Source organism: Staurois parvus, unplaced genomic scaffold (assembly GCF_062004578.1).
Source record: "Staurois parvus isolate SC_StPar_1 unplaced genomic scaffold, SC_StPar_1.0 ptg000572l, whole genome shotgun sequence".
Lineage (NCBI taxonomy): Eukaryota > Metazoa > Chordata > Amphibia > Anura > Ranidae > Staurois > Staurois parvus.
The window spans coordinates 6,702,120-6,724,079 of record NW_028318368.1 but is presented as its reverse complement, the minus strand read 5'-3'; the positions used below and the strand labels follow the sequence as shown (position 1 = coordinate 6,724,079).

The 21,960-nt window shown below is 42.5% G+C and overlaps 1 protein-coding gene across 1 annotated transcript in view; it reads left to right on the top strand.

Moving 5' to 3' along the window:
* The window catches only part of LOC149450540 (cell adhesion molecule CEACAM3-like), a 29,996-nt gene extending 14,243 nt beyond the window's left edge, over nt 1-15,753 (top strand). Inside the window, exons 5-6 of the mRNA XM_089691773.1 lie at nt 1,394-1,533; nt 15,716-15,753. Coding sequence (XP_089547899.1) covers nt 1,394-1,533; nt 15,716-15,753 — 178 coding nt within the window. The remainder of the gene's footprint in view (nt 1-1,393; nt 1,534-15,715) is intronic.
* Nucleotides 15,754-21,960: the final 6,207 nt, after the last annotated feature.

Here is a 21,960-nt window from a genome sequence, read left to right as displayed (position 1 = left end):
CTGATTATCAGTGCAGCCTCAAAAGTGCCCATCGGTGCTGTCCAGTGTCACAGCCATCTTTGCAAGCTACAGTAAAGTGCAGAAAATATAGTTAATGTGTGGATATTCCTTTCTTCTTGACTTTAAAGGCCCATGGCCAGGGATGTCATGGGCGGGCCTTTGGCCAGGAGTTGGGCACAATATGGGGAAGGCTTTTAACTACCAGCATAAATAAAAGAGAGATCTCAGCGCACTAACGGCTAAAGTCCAGTGTTATATGTCCATAAGTCCCAATAAAGTCTATGGCTAGTAACTGCTTCAGATAGCAGCCATCTCAGAGTAAGCTAGCTCTGTATACAAAAGAAAAAAAGGAGAAGAGAGGCACCCTCTGAGTGCAGTATGTAAGAAAAGTTTTAATGAACCACCAGGTGGTTCATCAAATCTTTCTTACATATTGCACTCAGAAGGTGCCTCTCTTCTCCCTTTATTCTTTTATCTACCAGCAGTGGGTTGCTGTCCTATCTAAGAAGAATCGGGGTGAGGCACATTTTGGTGCCAACACCAGACCAATCAGAAGTCCATTTGCATGTTTCCCAGTAGTGGTATGGTTCCTCCAGTACACAGAACTTTACTCCATAGTTTGAGTTCTGGTATGTTAGACATCCATCACTACCTGCAGGTTCATACCTGTTGTTTTGGCAATCATATATATCCACTGTAGCATCTGTCCTTCTATCAACACTTTGCAGTGTCAGTGAATTGCTGCCTGCATACTATAGTATTACCATACAAACCATATTGCATTACACATTGCTCATTACACAACCTAGAAACATTACACTCTCCTACTACATACCATTCTTTAAGTTCATTCTTTGAGCATGTATAATGTGTGATGGAAAGTCTCTCCTTTTAATATTATTAAAAGTATTGCTCAACTTATACAATATGGCAGTAATTAAAGGCGTTTTCTATAGGAAATATCTTTCCACCCAGTATGGCAGGTGCCATTTTGTCTGTCTTCTGGCATAATTAAGAAGAATTTCAGACATGAATGTTTTATACATAATTACTTTGGTCTTGCTTGGACCAATGCAACTATGCATAGACCACACCTAGCCAATGCCCCTGGAATCTGGAAAGTAGATACCGATACTCCAGTGATTTCCACTTGTTTCCGGGTACTGTGCTTTGTGGCTGGCTTGGTGCACTCTGAACACAAGAGGTCGGTTGCTCAGTACAGGAACCAATCAACAATGCAAAGCATTCTTTGATTGGATTAGGTGGGGCAGTGAGATTTATATTTTATGTTTAATTAATAATAATTCTCATAAGGTTGATAGTTATCCACAGGGGTAATCAGTTCTCCACTGCACATGCAAATAGTCCAACCTCTTTTTTTTCTTGCAGCTAGTGGCAATCAAGTTTTGATAGGTGCTGTGATCGGATCGGTAACTGCAGCATTTCTGGTTGTGATTGCTGTGCTAGTTTACTATAAAATGTATCGCAAACCACCACAAGCACACGTCTATGAGGTTGGGAAACCATCTCTGGGTAAGCATTAACTCAAACTTTGGGGAACAAATTGAATAATAGTCATAATAAACCAGCTTTTTCAGAACATCTGTATTTGCAGTCTCAGATTTTCTCTCAAGAGTCTGAAAAGTATACTTTAAAGTTGTAGCATTCTCCTAAATAGGTGATAGGTTTGGAAAATCTAGTTACTGGCTCACTGAAATCAGTTGAGCTGCATGTGTTTCATTGGTTCTTTTACTCTTTCATTTTTGCTGACTGAGGGACTTCTTTTTGGGATCTGGTCTTAAGAATTACAGGAGAGGTGTCTGGAAGATATTGTAAGGAGGCATGCAATTATCCAAGGACATTAGTGAGTACAGACTGATGAGAGAGATCCTAGTGACCATGTGCTGCTATTAACCATCTAGAGCAGTGTTTCTCAACCTTTTTGCCTTCGAGGAACACCTGGCAAAAAGTCTGAGATCTCGAGGAACCCCTGAAATAATTTTCAGATCTACAGCTCACGGAACATTGGTGTGATAAGCGAGCTGTTGATATAACAATGATTGTTTTTATAAATAGCATTAAATAATAGTAATAATATTAAAACTTACTTCCTTACTGTGAAATTTGGGCTGGCTTTTTTTTCTGCACAGATTCTCAATTTTGGGTCGAAATTGGGATATGCGTGTAGCAATCATGCACACACAGATGGATGGGAACCTCCATTTTGGCAAAGGACTGTCCATCTTGTATAATTATCTCTCTCTCCCTCTTTCCTCATCCCCCTCCTTCTCTGTTGAGTGACATGTGGTCGGTGTGTGTTTGCAGAGATCACAGGCAACAAGCTCAGTGGGAGTGCGTCCTGGCTATAAAACCTCATTAGCTAGGTGCCCCTCTGTCTAAGAAACTCTTGTTTGGAAAGGGATCATAAAAGCATAAACCACGTCCCTCACTGAACTTCAAAAGACCTTCCAAGGGGTCGTAAAAACAGACTTACTTTTAAAAACTCCCTTTTTCATATAAGTTGATATCTTCACATAGGACATAATTACCTAAACATGGAGCCCATATTCGGACGGCTCAATTTGAGACCATTCTCCTGGTATGTTGCACCCCTTATCTGACACATATAAGAAAGCAGAAAATTGTATCTCCTGAACCATTCAAGTAAATATGTCATATTTCATATGTAGACATTCAGCAGATGATTCTGCGTATTAATCTACCCGTGGGTGGAATGTTACATGTACCTAGGAAAAAGTATGGGCCATAATATACTGTAAGCTATGAGGGATTTTTGTTCTAGCTTGGGTCTCCGCCCCCAACACCCCTCCCCAAATGAGGCGATTGGTTCTCTGCTGTAAGGAGACACCCTGCTGAGACCCTAGAAAAAGGCTGTTATGCTTGGAGTTGTGTGTGTGAGAGTTGAAGAGTCTCCCTTTAACATTGAAACTAACAGTGGGAGATCAAAGCATCCTTTTGGCTCTGAAACTTGGAAGCTGCTTAACCCAGGACATGTGGCAAGTACTTAAACCCTCTAACTTCTCTCTGTTATCTCTTTGCTGTGCTATTGTTCCCTGTATTTATATATATATATTAGCTACATCTTTTTCTGTAAATATTCTCATTGCACCTTTTTGACTTTTTAGTAATAAATCTTACTTTCTTCTGAAAGTGTTGAACTGTTTCTAACGCCTTTAATGCAAACTACGAATTCCTGCCTCTAAAGAGCGCTACCGTGTGTGTGTTTTAAACTTTGGTATATCTCTGCCTGCGGTGACAGTGGTATACCGATGATTATTCAAACATCATTGTGTATTGCTAATGTTGCCGAGTTTCCTCTTTCTCTGTACAAAAAGGAGGTGGTGGCAGTGTGAAGGGTTAATTGCGTAATTAACTTGAGACAGTAACAATTGCTTCCAGGCTGCCGTTACACAGACTCTGGTCCATTAGCTGGAAAATCGGTGTGCAGGGTGCAGCTGGGCGTGGCATTGTTACGCACGTGACAGCACAGTTTTAGATTGGCTAGTCCTTTGGTCATGAATATGGTGAGAAGGGCTGGGGTCTGACACTGAGATCGGCACAATGCGCACATGAATTTCAATTGAAACTACACAGGGTTGTCACCAGGGCAGAGCACAGGAGGGTCACCAGGTCAGGGCACAGGGGTGTCACCAGGGCAGAACTCAGAGGGGTCACAAGGGCAGAGCACAGGGGAGTCACTAGGTCAGGACACAGGTGAGTCACCTTATCAGGGCACAGGTGAGTCACCAGATCAGAGCACAGGGGTGTCACCAGGGTAGGGCACTCCCCAGGGCATGGCACAGGGATGTCACCAGGGCAGGGCACAGGGAGGTCACCAGATCAGAACACAGGGGGGTCACGGGGGCAAAGCACAGGAGGGTCACCAGATCAGAGCACAGGGGTGTCAACAGGTCAGAGCACAGCAGGAGGGTTAACAGGTCAAGGCACAGGGGTGTCACCAGGGCAGGGCATGGGGGGTGGAGGTCACCAGATCAGAACACAGGGGAGTCACTAGGTCAGGGCACAGGCGAGTCACCAGGTCAGGGCACAGGGGTGTCACTAGGTCAAGGCATGGGGGGGTCACCAGGGCAGAGCACAGAGGGTTCTGTAGGTCAGGGCACGGGGGGTTCAACAAGTTAGGGTACAGAGGGGTCACCAGGGCAGGGTGCAAGGGTGTCAAAAGGGCACAGCACAGCATGAGAGTCACCAGGTCAGGGTAGAGGTGGTCTGTAGTACTGTTTAATTTTTTCCACATGCAGAGATGCTCAGTGCAGTTGCTGGTACATGTCGGATTTTGCTGCTAATCCCCGCCAGCTCTCCTCTCTTATCCATCCCAGGTGATATCAAGTGCCTGGGATGGAGAGAAGAGGAAAGCTGTCGAAGATCAGTGGAGTACAGTTAGGATTAGTAGCAGTACAGGTACTGTATGCTGCACAAAGCTCACCTTGCTACAACATTCTGCAAATCAATAACCGCTGATGAGGGAGGAAAACACGCTACACATGCTCTCCTCTTGTCCCCCTCTGCCCTCTGTAGTGATGTCACAGGCAGCAGCCGGAACTATAGGGGATGCAGCGGGTATCAATGTGCCCTGACAGTCTCACTGTCAGTGTACATTGAATTCACCATTGGGTGGATACACATCCACTACAATGGTGAATTTCAGAGGACCCCCTGGGGACTTCTCGTGGAACCCCGGTTGAGAAACACTGCTCTAGAGTCAGCATTACCTAAAGGGACATTATATTTGGTGTCTCAGTATAGTTCAGCCCAATATTTGCTACTGCAAGGACTGTGCTCAAATTGTCTGTATATTACTGCTAAATGTGGTGGCAGGAGTATCCTACAGTTACCCTACTCCAGCCAAGTTCAAGATCTGCAATAAAGCATCAGAAAAGCATACCCCTAGATTGATTACTGAGCCAAAAGTACATTTTAACCCAATAACTGAAATTTCATATGCAATTTAACATGTTAATGAAATTCTTTAAAGTCATTCACAATCATTTTAAAGCCCAACTCCAGGTAAAAAAAATGATTTCTTGCAGTGCGGCTGTGCACACACTGCAAGGACTACTAGCTCATTTTGTCCGAGGGAGGATTTACAGTTTCACAATCCAGCGGTGGACTAATTCTCAGCTTCTTCACATCCAGAGGAGGGCTATGAACCCTACTTTGGTCTTTATGACATCAGGACCCTAGACCACTGGAGTGCATGGGTATAGAAGATGCATGGAATGGTCTAGCTGCAGGGAAGAGTGGAGGATCGGGTAAGTAGATGTCCTTTTACTGTTCCCCTATGCATAAACAAGTAATTAACCCTTGTAATGTGGGCACAGCCCCACTGCAAGTGGTTTTTTTTTTGCAGCCTGGAGTTGGGCTTTAAATCGTCAGCTTTCATTAGAATTATACTGCTTAGCCTGATAATAGGATCCTTGTGCAGGCACTACCTATTATCAGGTGATAGGTGTCTCCGAACTGTGCTTTTGCATTCTCACTCTGTCACACAGGCTGAAGACTACACAGGCATGGTCTACTGATAGAAATACAGATATGCAAAGAAGTTGAAAACAAGCATTTTATCTAAAATAAATGTGTGCTTTAGCAACCTAATGAGATTGTTAGGGTTTACATTTACTTTAATATGGAACCAAAAGGAGATTTTGAAGAACAGATAAGGGTGATGTGGTTAAAAGTTGTTGTAAACATAAGATGCTCTTTACAAAGCCCTGTATAAACTCTGAGAATAAAAGACAAATGATTGTCCATTTTTGCATGCTAGTGTCATATCGAAAGTGAAGAGGTTTCTAAAGTTACGAAAATTTTGGTACGACAGAATAAACATTTGGAAGTGATATAATGTATTTGTATTCTGTTTTCAGATGAAAACTGTACTGGTTAAACAAAAAATGCACGATCTGGTATCATACGACAAAAAGTTTTGTTCTTGCCCTTTGAGTAATTTTGGATGATTGCGGAGTACTAATGATCAGATTATCGCACGATTTTTCGTACGATTTTTCGTGCGATTTTCTGATCGTGTGTACAGGGCTTAAGTACAACTTTGAAAACTTTAGAAAGCAGTTTATTTGCTTATGAAATGCTCTGTCAGCAAAAAAGGCAGATGGCTTAGATTCTTTACATCTGAACACATTTTGAAGTCTATAGTTAGGCTGGCCATACATTATACAATTATCTGGAGATTTTTGGTTTAGATTTACCAAAAACCATATAATAGGAGGACAAACCTAAACAACACTTTCAGTTGTATCCAATTAGGCGGGCCCTTGCACTACACAGTTGAAGGTAAATCTAAAGGAAATTGGGCAGAAAATTGGAAGATAATTGTATAATGTATGGCCAGCCTTAGTAGACGTGCTTTTTTTTTAAGAACCGATTTTCGGGCAAAAATTAGATTTTCGGAGATTCAGATGAATACTAATCTCCAAATAGACATAGTAATGAATGTTACTGAATCTGAAAAAAAGTTACAAAATTAACAAATGCATTTGTTTTATTCGAATGACGACATATGATGACATTTGATGCGATAGTATTTCAGGCTCATGGGAAAATTAATTCAGTTTTCAAATTTGTTCGATAATCTGGATTCGAGTAAAATAGTGATTTAAGTTGAGTTATTAATTGTCACAGTCAGTCAGTTCAGCTCCACAGTCTAGTGCAATTCTTAGGTTTGTAAAATTCCGATCCGCCAAATTTTGCATTATTTATTCCATTGCATCTGAAAATATTGAATCCTTCTGAATAGTTTTGATATACGTATGAATATTGAATCCAGCCAATATATCCAATCCAAAAACTAATATAAAGCAATCTTTTGAAAAAACTGCAAAATTTTTCGAATTCACCTGGACCAACAAATACAGTATATGAAATGAATGCTAAATATAACTAAACAAATTCCGAAAATGAATCGGCTCAACATAACGAATCTGATGAAACAAAGTTCTTCAATGAATAAATACATCCAAAACAAAACAAAAATTTCTGGCGCACACATGTCTAATAGTTAGTGCTTCTAAAACCGTTCATGACCATTATGGTCATATTCAAGTAAAGTGTCAATATAGAAGTTATATTACTAGAAAGATTACAGCAGACATGTTAGTGTTTAAAGCGAAGCTCCACCCAAAAGGGAAGTTCCGCTTTAAGGACTGCTCCCCTGCACCCCATTAAGGACTGGCACCTTTGGGGGGTGGGGGAGCGGGTACCTGAATTTGACAGGTACCCACTCCCACTTCCTGTCCGATCGCCTAGGCGATCGGAAACAGAAGGTGTCCTCCCTTCCTGTAGTCTTCTGGGACACGTGACAGGTCCCAGAAGACTACAGGACCATTCAGGAAGTGCAGCGCCCATTGCGCATGCGCAGTGGGTACCTAGCTGTGAAGCCGCAAGCTGTTACAGCCGGGTGCCCACACTGAAGATGCTGGCTTCCTGGAATCCAGGACAGCCAGTGAAACGGGCTACGGGGGACACACCATGGGACAGAGGGACAGCTAAGTGGCTGTTTTTTAAAAGTCAGCAGCTACAGTTTTTGTAGCTGCTGACTTTTATTTTTTGACAGGTGAGTGGAACTCCGCTTTAAGTGTGATACCCTTTATTTACTAAGTCTAATTATTAAAATTGAAGCTTTTGACACAACCCATTAGGTTTTCTTGTCAGGCATTACAAAAAGGCTTGACAAAAAACTTAAAGAGGAGCTTCAGTTGTTTTTGTGTTTATTAAAAGTCAGCAGCTACAAAAACTGTAGCTGCTGACTTTTAATAAACAAACACTCACCTGTCCCAGTATCCAATGATGTGCACACCTTAGCCGTCTCTTCTCTCTCTAGTGCCAGCATCTCAAATGTGGGTACCCAGCTGTGACAGCTTGCCATTTCACAGCTGGGTGACCCTGGTCTGGCAATTTTCTGGGACCTGTCACGTGTCCCAGAAGACTGCAGAGAGGGAGAGGAGAACCTCCGCTTGGATCGCCTAGCTGATCTGAGCAGAAGTGGAAGTGGGTACCTGTCAAAACTAGGTACCCGCTCCCCTCCAAAAAAAATTGCATGCCAAATGTGGCAGGGGAGGAGCACTTAAAGAGGAACTTTCTCTTTTGGGTGGAGCTCCGCTTTAAGATAAAGTTGGCCAACCTCACTTAGGGGGTTATTTACTAAAGCTGGAGAGTGGAAAATCTGGTGCCGTTGTGCATAGAAACCAATCAGCTTCCAGGTTTTATTGCCAAAGCTTCATTGAACAAGCTGAAGTTGGAAGCTAATTGGCTACTATGCAAAACTGCACCAGATTCTGAGTAGACCAGTTTTAGTAAATCTCCCCTAAACTTTCCACATTATTTTATGGGTAACAGGGAACAACACTCTACTACAGAAAGATTGCGAGTAGTCACAAACGTTTACCATGAAATAAGTAGCTGAACTTTTCCTCTTCATTTATAGACAAAGTCTCTAAGCTGCAGTGCAATAAAGGCAGACGGTTGCCATCTATTCCACCCCACCATTATCAGGTAATTTATTTAGCTTTAAAAGAAGACTGTTCACTTTTTTAGGCATATTCACTTCCGAACCAGCGACATACCCATATGTTGCTGGACTTCGGGTGGTTATACTGGAGGCTGCAGCTGCAGGCATCACCCCGGTACCGTTTTTTAGAACCAGTGGTCAGCTCACTTGTACAAGCAAGCTAACTAGCCGCTCAATTGCTTGTACAAGCAGCTGGATGGGAAGTGTCCCCCGCCACCTTCCGTTGCTCTCTCGGGATCTCCCATCCCACCAGAAGACCCGAGCAACCAGCTGGCACATCCGCTGGGTAGCTGGACAGCTGAACAGCTGAACAAAGCCAAGTTTGGCTTGGATCAGCTCTCCCTTATAGTAAACAAGTTGACCTGACATCACTTTCGGTTTACTCAGAACTAAACAGCTCCATTTTTAATAAATTTAAAGCATTCAAAAACACCGACTTTTAAGTGCAGAGGTGGGATTTGGGGTCTTATAGACCCCACATACCCCCATAAAGAGTACCTGCCACAATGTAGATGGGTTGAAACAGACACAAGTTGGTTTACACCCACCTGTCCATAGGGGTGAATGGACCATCTGATCTGACAGGTAGATGCGAACGCACCCAACGTGATAGTGGTCTTAGAAACAATCTTGAACAGATTTAAGTGGATGAGGGTAAAGTGAGTGTAGTGTGTATGTATAACTCACCTCTCTGACCCCTTTCACCAAATTCACCATTCTGCCATTCTAAAGTCTTGCTACTTTCATCTGCAAGTTCTATCTTCTTAAGCTGCTTCTTTCTTTTTTGTGGCGCTCCAAGCAAAAATCATAATCCCAAGATCTAAATCATATGCATATGTCCTACATTATTCCTATAAATACAAAGTTAACACCTTGTTCACTGAAACCAATTAAATTGTGTCTCCTTCTCTAGACTGTGACTGGACAGTGAAGAAGCAGCAGCACAATAAAGTGTTACAAAACCCAGGACCCTGCATTCACTACATCTGGTCTCCCACAGTACACACAACATGGCAGTGCAATTATTTTAGTAAATATAAACAGCTAAATACCTTTTCTCATCAGCAGTTTATAGCAGTCTTGTGACTTCACCTGAGCACTGGTTAAATCTTGTAGGAGGAATTTTCTGCTCTAGGAGAATGCAGAACCCCTGACCTCTGTCTGGATAGTGCTGATTGGCCCTGTTCTGATCTCAAGCACTCTCCCAAGGAAAAAAACCTCTCTAGCAGTACACACCAAACTGAGCATGTGCATGTGGCTACGGGTTCAGTCTATCTTATCAGGAGGACATCTGAACAAGAGGAGGGGCAGACAAGTCAGGATCACATGGCCTTTATACATAATGCAGAGGATTATCCCCTTAGAGTCCACAGTGAGTATAACAAGCATGCTTTAATGCATATACAGACTTGAATTTACTGTTGTGGGTTTAGTAACACTTTAATGAAGTTCAGCGTGTGCTCTCCTGATCTGAACATGTGAGCCTGAAAAGCACTAAGAAAAACAGTAGAGCCCTGATTGGTTCAAAGTGCCGGCTCTTCTTCTCCCAGTCTTAGTGCTGTGGTATACAGCAGGACATAATCAGGTGCAAATGCTAGTTGTATAGAAAAAATACTGTTAAAGATTCTCTATATAGCCCTACAGAACATACTGTGCACAGTCCACATGTGCTTTTCTTTCTACTTCACTGCAAACAGGAAACAGGGAACTTTATTTTAGAGAAAAGACATAGAGTTTACAGTACCATAGATGCTGCTACAAACCCATAAACACTGCCATCTACTGGTTGATGACTATATCTCTACTGAATATTGATGTAGTTGTTACACAAAATACATGAACACTGTATTTCAACAAATACAAAGAATTATTATAAAGTTCATGTAGCGTTACCCCCCCCCCGCAGGCTGCTGATTATATCTGGTTCTTCCCCAAAGAGTACACAGGCCACCAGCTACCCATGGAACAGTCCATTCACTCCAATAAACAGTCTAGGGGTGGCTTTTTATGATTTATTGCTGATAAAACTTCTAATAGGAAAGGAGTTAGGGGTATGGGATACTCCAAAATCTTTAACGTTTAGCACATAACAGTTGGAAGACAGTCTTTTCCCTGAGTCTGAACTCCCCACAGCTCAAAACAATGAGGTGACTTTCTAAGAAAGCTAAAACCTCATGGCTGGGGACCATAAGGCAAGTTTTTTTGGTATATGTAATCTTCACCTTAGTACTTGTTGAGAAATGGGACAGTCTAAGGCAGTGGTTCTCAACCTTTCTAATGCCGCGACCCCTTAATACAGTTCCTCATGTTGTGGTGACCCCCAACCATAAAATTATTTTCGTTGCTACTTCATAACTGTAATTTTGCAGTGGGAGGACTAGCTCCCCATCACTGATGTCAGTGGGATGAATAGTGTCCCATCGTTGGTATCAGTGGGATGAATAGTGTCCCATCGTTGGTATCAGTGGGATGAATAGTGCCGCATTGTTGGTGTCAGTGGGAGGAATAGTGTCCCATCGTTGGTGTCAGTGGGAGGAATAGTGCCCCATCGTTGGTATCAGTGGGAGGAATAGTGCCCCATCATTGGTATCAGTGGGAGGAATAGTGCCCCATCATTGGTATAGTGGGAGGAATAGTGCCCCATCATTGGTATCAGTGGGAGGAATAGTGCCCCATCATTGGTATCAGTGGGAGGAATAGTGCCCCATCATTGGTATCAGTGGGAGGAATAGTGCCCCATCATTGGTATCAGTGGGAGGAATAGTGTCCCATCATTGGTATCAGTGGGAGGAATAGTGCCCCATCATTGGTGTCAGTGGAAGGAATAGTGCCCCATCATTGGTGTCAGTGGGAGGAATAGTGCCCCACATTGGTGTCAGTGGGAGGAATAGTGCTCCATCATTGGTGTCAGTGGGAGGAATAGTGCCCCATCATTGGTGTCAGTGGGGGGAATAGTGCCCCATCATTGGTGTCAGTGGGGGGAATAGTGCCCCATCATTGGTGTCAGTGGGAGGAATAGTGCCCCATCATTGGTGTCAGTGGGAGGAATAGTGACCCATCATTGGTGTCAGTGGGGGGAATAGTGCCCCATCATTGGCATCAGTGGGAGGAATAGTGTACAATCATTGGCATCAGTGGGAGGAATAGTGCCCAATCATTGGCGTCAGTGGGAGGAATAGTGCCCCATCATTGGCGTCAGTGGGAGGAATAGTGTACAATCATTGGTGTCAGTGGGAGGAATAGTGCCCAATCATTGGTGTCAGTGGGAGGAATAGTGCCCAATCATTGGCGTCAGTGGGAGGAATAGTGCCCCATCATTGGCGTCAGTGGGAGGAATAGTGCCCCATTGTGGGTGTCAGTGGGAGGAATAGTGCCCCATCGTGGGTGTCAGTGGGAGGAATAGTGCCCCATCGTGGGTGTCAGTGGGAGGAATAGTGCCCCATCGTGGGTGTCAGTGGGAGGAATAGTGCCCCATTGTGGGTGTCAGTGGGAGGAATAGTGCCCCATTGTGGGTGTCAGTGGGAGGAATAGTGCCCCATTGTGGGTGTCAGTGGGAGGAATAGTGCCCCATTGTGGGTGTCATTGGGAGGAATAGTGCCCCATTGTGGGTGTCAGTGGGAGGAATAGTGCCCCATCATTGGTGTCAGTGGGAGGAATAGTGCCCCATCATTGGTATCAGTGGGAGGAATAGTGCCCCATCATTGGTGTCAGTGGGAGGAATAGTGCCCCATTGTGGGTGTCAGTGGGAGGAATAGTGCCCCATTGTGGGTGTCAGTGGGAGGAATAGTGCCCCATTGTGGGTGTCAGTGGGAGGAATAGTGCCCCATTGTGGGTGTCATTGGGAGGAATAGTGCCTCATCATTGGTGTCAGTGGGAGGAATAGTGCCCCATCATTGGTGTCAGTGGGAGGAATAGTGCCCCATCATTGGTATCAGTGGGAGGAATAGTGCCCCATCATTGGTGTCAGTGGGAGGAATAGTGCCCCATCATTGGTGTCAGTGGGAGGAATAGTGCCCCATCATTGGTGTCAGTGGGAGGAATAGTGCCCCATCATTGGTATCAGTGGGAGGAATAGTGTCCCATCATTGGTATCAGTGGGAGGAATAGTGCCCCATCATTGGTGTCAGTGGGAGGAATAGTGCCCCATCATTGATGTCAGTGTGGTGGAGGGGGGAATAGTGCCCCATCATTGGGGTTAGGGGGGGGAATAGTGACCCATCATTGGTGTCAGTGGGGGGGGGAATAGTGACCCATCATTGGTGTCAGTGGGGGGGGGGAATAGTGTCCCATCGTTGGTGTCGGTGGGGGGAGGAATAGTGCCCCATTCTTGGTGTCAGTGGGGGGAGGAATAGTGCCCCATCGTTGGTGTCAGTGGGGGGAGGAATAGTGCCCCATCGTTGGTGTCAGTGGGGGGAGGAATAGTGCCCCATCGTTGGTGTCAGTGGGGGGAGGAATAGTGCCCCATCGTTGGTGTCAGTGGGGGGAGGAATAGTGCCCCATCGTTGGTGTCAGTGGGGGGAGGAATAGTGCCCCATCGTTGGTATTAGTGACACAAATGATGGGGCACTATCCCTTCCACTGACACCAATGATACTTACCTTGCTGACCCCTGCTCCAGCCTGGGCTCGCTCTCTCCCTCTCCCATCTACAGCCTGCATACCTGGCTGCAGCAGCAAAATTTGCACTTACCTGTCAGCTGTCTTCCTTCTCTGGCCTCTCTCTTCACTCGCTCCTGCAGCTCCCTCGATCTTCTTTGATCTCCGCGCGCTGCCGCTCGGCTCCTCCTCTCCAAGCTCCACCTCTTCGCCGGTGATTGGCCGCCTGTGTGCCTCTCCTGAGCTACAGTTCCGGTGGCCAATCAGCGGCGAGGAGGCGGAGCTGTTGAGTGATCCCGGAGGTGTGGCCAGGTTACAGGGGCAGCATATCATCCCGCCCACAGGTCGCCTGAGACAGGAGCGGTGTCTCGTTTCCTAAGACCATCGGAAATATGTATTTTCCGATGGTCTTAGGCGACCCCTGTGAAATGGTCGTTCGACCCCCAAAGGGGTCGCGACCCCCAGGTTGAGAACCGCTGGTCTAAGGCCTCACGGATGAAGATCAAAAGGCAAATCTTGGAGCAGTCTAAAGATCATGAGACCAGACTCTTTGGCATCTGGTTACTCTGCACAATTGCACAGCTGTAGGTAACCAGTGCAACTTCAGGAACACTGCACAGTACAGGAGGACACTCTTCACAAACCTCACAGTCCAGGACACTGCAGGGGACAGGGAAATGGCCAGTATCTGAGACACTATAAAATCAGTCTCAGTCAAAGCAACATCTGGCACTTATGTATATCCCAAAGCACAGAGTCAACAGGAATCAGTACAGGGTCTTTGCTCACAAGTCCCCAGGACAGCTGCCACCTTCTAGCTTCCTCTGGACATCTCCCAGTGAGTGAGAAAAATCATTCTCAAGACCAGAAGCCTTAGGAGAAGTCCTGCAGAAAGTTCCAGGTACTTGCTGGATCTTCTGCCCCAAGACCTCAGAGAATAGTAGCACAATCCAAGGCTTGCCTCAAACAGTCCCCTCTAAGGTTGAGACCTTCTCCTTGTTGGGGAAGACAATCTCTCCAGGGCTTTAGACTATTTTCAGTTTCCCCAGCCACCATCTGGGCACACCTCCCCAGGGATTGGCTAGGCCCTGATCAATATTCAGGCTTGTTATTTTAATTCTCCCTCCCTAAGCTCTAGAAACTCCTTGTAAAGGCAGGGGGAAGCAATTAAACTCCCAGCCTGTGAAACCCTGAATGAACCAGAGAAAACATTCACTGCTCCCTTGGCTACAGGAGGAGCCAAAAACTAAATTTACCAAACAGCCAAACTAGGAGGGTGCTACATCTATGTCCAGACAAAACTTGTTTTCCATTAAAGAGATTTATCCTAATTTCCAGTCCTACTGACAAACTTTTTCCAGAGAGGAAGTGAGGATAACAATGTAACAGAAACAGACATAAAATGCTTTTCTTTATTAGAGTGGGGGAGACTAGAACCCCTTTTAGATTTTTGTTTTTGTGTACCTGATCCAGATTTTTCTCACTTTCTGTATCTGTGTGAAACTGTTTTCAGCAGGGCAGAAAGTAAGAGTAAATTCCTCAGAGCCCTGGATAGCAGGAAAAACACAACAAGGGATCTAATCCCTCCCCAATCTAAAACTAGACAAACATTTTTGTCTTGAGCTACACCTTAGGCCTTCCAGCTCCCCACTGCATCAGAATAGTGTTGTCTATGATACACACCTGTTCCGGTGCTGTGTCTCCGCCCCCTCTCTTTGCCATACCAATCACAAAACACAACACAGGGATGATGGTGCAACTGTGTCAGAAGTGCACCTCCCGCTGTACGTTTCAGCAGTACTTAGTGAAGCATACAGAGAGCTCCTGGAGTAAAAAAAAAAACAGATTTAATGTAACCGGAGTCACAAATAAAGCTGATGCTGCATGAAGTATAAGATATGTCACAATAAACTATGTCTTTTAGGAATAAACAACTTTCACAATGCACACCAGTCAATGCAGCACTATTGCACACTTTGCAAGGTGTACTTTTGGCCTTGTGTTTGTTCTCGTGGCCAAATGTTCCCAATCCTTTCCTAATTTAATTTATCTTACACTAAAAGAATGCACCAGCCTGCAGTAAGACTTTTCCAGCTACAGCAAAAAAATTAGACTAAATAGCAGGAGTTCTATTAGTGAGATCGCTCAATGGAGCCCCCAAGAGATACAAGATAGGTTTTCTGTTAATAAGCTGTTTTAATTACAAAACATTATTTAGGTTTTTATGTTCTGCATGACAACAGGGAATGATTAGTTGCATTATTTCCCATTTTATGGACAGTGTAAGGTGGTATGCTCTGTACTGAATTTAGATGAATTTCTCAAAAAAAAAAAAAAAAACCAGTTTAAGTATAAAAGATTAAATGCAGTATCACTTAGCACGCCTTCTTTGCTGGTACTACAAACTGTAAATCTTTGAGAAAACAAATGCCAGCTTACAACTTATAAAATTCTTTGGAGAGCAGAAAATTTGAGTTTGTTATGGTCATAGGGTTGTGAAAATTTTGAAATAAATGTTTGAGTAACATAATAGCCTTACCATTGTCTTTTCTTTTTGCAGGATCTTACATATGTCTACTTGAGCAGTTCTTATCATGACCTTCACATACCACCGAGAAAATAATGAAGCATGGTTATTACAGGAAGTCTGCTAGTTTGATATTGCGAAATGAAGGCAAAATCAATAAGTCTTGACAAGTGAAAATAAAATTTAAATGATAAGTTCACCTTCAGGAACATGTTACATATTGCACCAGTTTTTAGGGTGGAACATGTTAACATGTTACTGCAGCCGTTCGGGGATCCGATCACCTGATGTGACAGCAGTACAGGGAGAAGTTCCCCATACCAGCTGTCACTTTTTGAAAACAGATCCCTGTGAATCAATGAACTACAAGTACCAACATCCATTGTTGCTGTCGGCTTGTAGTTCTCAATGGACTACCATGGCTCTGTTGAGAGCTGTGATAGTTCACACACAGGCAGCCACCAAGAATTCACACACAGGCCCGTAGAGCCCATAAGTCCTTCAGGATGTGCTTGCAAATCCTGATTGGTCCACAGATTATGCAATAGCGGTACTTCCCCCATTCACTGCCCAACCTGGAATTCAGGTGGAAGCAGCAAATTTAACTACTCCCCTTGACTTTTTGGAGCTGTTTTTCATGGAAGATCTGTATGCATTGATTATGGATCAAAGCAATTTATATGCACAACAGTTTATCGCCACCAACCCAAATTCAAACCTTGCCAGACCATCTGCATGGAAACCTATTACAGTTTTCAAATTTAAAGTTTTTTTGGGCCTAACCCTCAACATGGGCATTACTAAAAAACTGAATTGTGGTTGTATTGGTCCACAGACCTGATTCATCATATGCCCATGTTCTCTGCTGCCATGGCCAGGCATAGATACAGTATAACAATATAATGCGATTTATGCATTTCAACGACAATACACTTTGTCATCCTCGAGGTAACCCTGAATTTGAAAGGCTCCACAAAATCCGGCCCCTCGTAAATCACCTTAACCAAAAATTTGCAGATGTCTATATACCCCAGCAAAACATCTCCGTCGATGAGTCCCTCATTAGTTCTTCTGGCCATCTTGCATTCAATTTCTCCCCAGTAAGCGTGCCAGATATGGGGTCAAGATGTATAAGACCTGCAAGAGGGCAACAGATAAGATAGTAACATGGAGCCCCTTGGATGACCAGACTACATGGGGAGCAGTGGCAAGATAATTTGGGACCTGGTGTCATCCTTTTTTCCATATGGAGGACCACTTGTACGTGGATAATTTTTATTCAAGCGTGCCACTAATTAGACATTTGTATAATATTGGAATTAGCGCATGTGGCACCATGCGACCTAATCACCGGGGCTTCCCCCAACAGCTTTTAAATACCCATCTTAGAAAGGTGGGAAAAGCCTGCTTGAGAAATGATGAATTGCTCCCAGTGAAGTGGAAGAACAAAAGGGATGTTTTCGTCCTGTCTTCCATTCACGTAGACACGACCATCCAAATTTCCACGGCAGCTGGTGTTGTTGAGAGGCCCCTCTGTGTCCACGACTATAACCTTAAGATGGGAGGGGTGGACTTCAACAGCCAGATGATGAAGCCGTACTTAGTTTCCTGAAAAGCCAGACTCTGGTACAAAAAAGTGTTTATTTATTTTCAATTTGTCCCTCCTGTTCTGGCCAACCTGGTCTCTGCCTCAAGCACTGCTTCCATCGACTCGCTACCATACACTAGTGGACTATTAGAATACGGTACAGCATGGCACAGTTCTGGGCACATATTTGCACAGGGTCTCGAAAGATGTTAGGTAGTCAAGAAACTGGCTATCGCATTTTGAGAGACCGTACAATCTGGTTAAAGTTAAAAATAAACAAGTAAAAAAGAAACATAAAAAATAAAAAGTAAAAGTGAAAAAAGTATGAAAAAATGTTAAAAACCAAAAATAGTTGTTTTTTTTTTTGTTGTCGAGTTACTGTTTTACTGTTACAGTTTTATAGTTACTGTTTTATTGTTAACCATTGCTGTTTTCTTTACAGGAATGCCATTCAGCTGCAGCACCGATCTGTTTATTCTGACAGCATCAGAATATACATAAGTAACTGTGTGCAGCGTTGTTGGATGAGATTTTTCATCCTTAGTTAAAAATCGCATATATGCCCAAGCATGCGGGCCTGGGGTGGTCAGTGGGTGAATGGCCCCTATGCTTCGGCATATATTTTTACAAATTTTTTTTCGGCAGAGATTTCTTCATCCACATCGACCGATGTGAATAGAGGAATCTGTTAGGTTCTTTTTTTTTCGTTCAACCCATGGGCTGAACAACAAAAAAAGAACATTTCATGTGTGCCCACCATTAGAAGTGGATGGATGCAGGGCGGTATATTCTAATGGTGGGCATACCACACACTTTTTCTGGCAGAGATTTCTTCTCTATTTTTCATTCAGCCCACAGGCTGCATACAAAAAAGAACATAGCATATATACCTAACAAGGACCAGCGACGTATTGGTACATCACTTGACTTTTGAGTGGTTAGACCAGGATGATGCCTGCAGCTACAGGCATCATCCTGGTATAGTTTTTTTTTTCATCTGGCAATCAGCTTTAATGTAAAAGCAATCCTAGTAGCTAATTAGCTGCAGGATTGCTTTTAAAAGCATCGGGAGAAGATGCCCTCCCCCCGGTGCCTTCCACAGCCTTCTTGGGCAGTCCAGTGTCATCGGGGGAACCTGAGAATGCAGCCAGTGTTTCTGCCAGCTGGCCATAGAGCTGATGGGAGACCAGAATGGTGCCAATTATCCCTTTAGTCTAAGAAATCGAAAGTTACAAGCATTTCATCACTTCAGTTTTGCAGGATATAAACAGCGCCATTTGTAAATTGGGAAAGCATCTGATCCCACCAATCTTGTTGAGATCAGATGATGTAAGGGTAGAGGAGATATTTAGAGTCTAATAGACTGCAGATTTCTAAAAAAGAATACCTGTCAATGCCTATTGCAGTCACAGGGGGATATTTTTAATTCCATGTTATAGCAATAAAAGTAAAAATAATTTTAACTATTTGAATAACCAAAAAAATAGCACCTTCGCCCCCCCATGCCCGCATGTAAACAGCGGTTGCACCATGCATGTGAAGTATCGCCGTGAATGTCAGATCGAGTGCAGTAATTTTAGCACTAGATCTCCTCTGTATATCTAAAATGGTAGCCTGTAAAGGCTTTTAAAGCATCGCCTATGGATATTAAAAATGTATGCAGTTTGTCACCATTGCACGGGGCGTGTGCAGTTTTAAAGCATGTCATGTTTGGTATCTATTTACTCGGCATACCATCATCTTTTATATTTTACCAAACAATTGGCCAATATATTGTGTTTTTGTGCATTAAAAGTAAACAATTTTATTTTTTTCAAAAAAATGTGAGTTTGAAAAATTGCTTTGTAAGTACTATGTGACATAAAAAAATTGCAGCACCCACCATTTTATGCACTAGGGTGTCTGCTTTAAAAAACATACAATGTTTGAGGGTTCAAAGTAATTTCTTAGCACAAAATACAGATGTTTTCATGTGAACAAAAAGGCTTGGTCTTCAGGTGGTTAGAAGATTCAATGATGTATGACATAAACTTCTAGTGCTGAGCATAAAATGCCCCCCCCCCCCCCAATGACCCCTTGGAAAGTAGACACCCAAATATATTTGCTGAGAGGCATGTTGAGTCAATAGAAGAATTTATTTTTTTTACCACAAGTTTTTGGAAAATGACGGAAAAAAATATATTTTTTTTTACACAAAGTTGTTACTTAAATGATATATTGCTCACACATGCCATGTGTATATGTGGAATAACTAACAAATAAATTCTCTTACTTCTCCCGAGTATGGGGATACCACATGCTGGAGACTTTTTGGCAGTCTAGCCGTATACAGGACCGCAAAATCCAATAAGCACCTTAAGGCTTTTAAAGGGCTTTATTTCCTCATTACACTTCCTGACTTCCTATCACAGTTTCGGAGGCCCTGAAATGCCAGGATAGCACCAAATCCCCCCCCCCATAACCCTTTTTGGAAAGTAGATACCCCAAGGAATTTGATAAGAAGCATGGTAAGTATTTTACCAATCTCGTTTTTTGCCACAAGTTTTTGGAAAATGAAAGAAAACAAAAACTTTTTTTTCTTTTTCTTTCAAAACCTTGTGAGAAAAAAAAAGAGATCTGCAAAATACTCACCATGCCTCTTTTGAAATTCCTTGGGGTGTCTATTTTCCCAAAAGAGGTCATTTGGCAGTATTTGGTGCTATCCTGGCATTTCAGGTCCTCTGAAACAGGTAGTGAGGAAGTGAAATGAGGATGTTATGCACCTTCAGGCTTTCGAAATGTTCATTGGATTTCGGGCTCCTGTATGTGGCTAGGCTCCCAAAAAGTCTCACACATGTGGCATCTGCATACTCGGTAGAAGTAGCAGAATGTATTTTGGGGTGTAGTTCCACATATACCCATGGCATGTGTGAGCAATATATAATTTAAGTAGCAACTTTGTGTAAAAAAAAATAAAAGAAATGTCATTTTCCAAAAACTTGTGGAGAAAAAAAAAATCTTCCATGGACTCAACATGCATCTCAGCAGATAGCTTAGGGTGTCTACTTTCCGAGAAGGGCTCATTTGGGGGTGTTTGTACTGCCATGGTATTTTAGCACCTCAAGAAATGTGCTGTGTAAATTCTGTGTAAATTCCAGTATCTATACCATAGTTTGTAGATGCTATAACTTTCACACAAACCAATTAATATGCAATTATTGGGGGGTTTTTTTAAACAAAGACATGTAGCAAAATACATTTTGGTCTAAATTTATGACTAACTTTGAGTTTACTATATATTTTTTATAGCCGAAAGTAAAAAACATTTTTCGGTCTTTTTCTGTTTATAGCGCAAAAAAAATCAAAAACCCAGAGGTGATCAAATACCACTAAAAGAAAGCTCTATTTGCGTGAAAAAAGGTCATAAATTTAATTTACAGGATTGTGTGACCACACAATTGTCAGTTAAACTAACGCATTGCCATCTAGCAAAAAATGGTGTAAATTCCAATATCTATACCGCCATTTGTATAGGCTATAACTTTCACACAAACCAATTAATATATACCTATTGGGTTTTTATTTTTTACCAAAGACATAGAGGAAATACATTTTGCCCAAATGTATGACGAAATTTGAGTTTATTGGATATTTTTTATAACAGAAATGAGAAAATATCGGGGTTTTTTTTAAAATTTTTGGTCTTTTTTTGTTTGTAGCACAAAAAACAAAAACCCCAAAGGTGATCAAATACCACCAAAGGACATGAATTTCATTTATGTACAGTATTGCATGACTATACAATTGTCAGTTAAACTAGCGCAGCACTGTATAGCAAAAAATGGCGTAAATTGCAGTATCTATACCATAGTTTGTAGACACTATAACTCACACAAAGCAATTAATATACACTTATTGGGATTTTCTTACCAAAGACATGTAGCAGAATACATGTTGGCCTAAATTTATGACTAACTTTGAGTTTACTATTTATTTTTTATAGCCGAAAGTAAAAAATATTTTTTTTTCCAAAACTGTTGGTCTGTTTTTGTTTATAGTGCAAAAAATAAAAAATCCAGAGGTGATCAAATACCACCAAAAGCAAGCTCTATTTGTGTGAAAATAGGACATAAATTTCATGTACAGTACTGCATGACCACGCAATTGTCAGTTAAACTAGCACAGCGCTGTATAGCAAAAAATGGCTTAAAATCCAATATCTATACCGCCACTTGTATACGGTATAACGTTCGCACAAACCAATTAACATACACCTATTGGGATTTTGTTTACCAAAGACATAGAGCAAATACATTTTTTCCAAATTTATGATGAAATTTGAGTTTATTGGATATTTTTCATAACAGCAATGAGAAAATATAATTAATTTTTTTTTATTTATTTATTTTTTTTTTGCTTATAGCGCAAAAAAATAAACACCCAGAGGTGATCAAATACCACTAAAAGATAGCTCTATTTGTGTGAAAAGGGAATACATTTTGTTTGGGTACAGCATTGCATGACCGTGCAATTACCAGTTGAAATAGCGCAGCGCTATAACGCAAAAAATGGCTTGGTCAGGAAGGGGGTAAATCCTCTGGAGCGCAAGTGGTTAAAACACTCTAACAAAGAAAATACCTATATATGCTTAAAACAATGTAAATATTTTATAGGGAGGCCATTTAGTCACAGACTTGCCAAGTTAACAGAT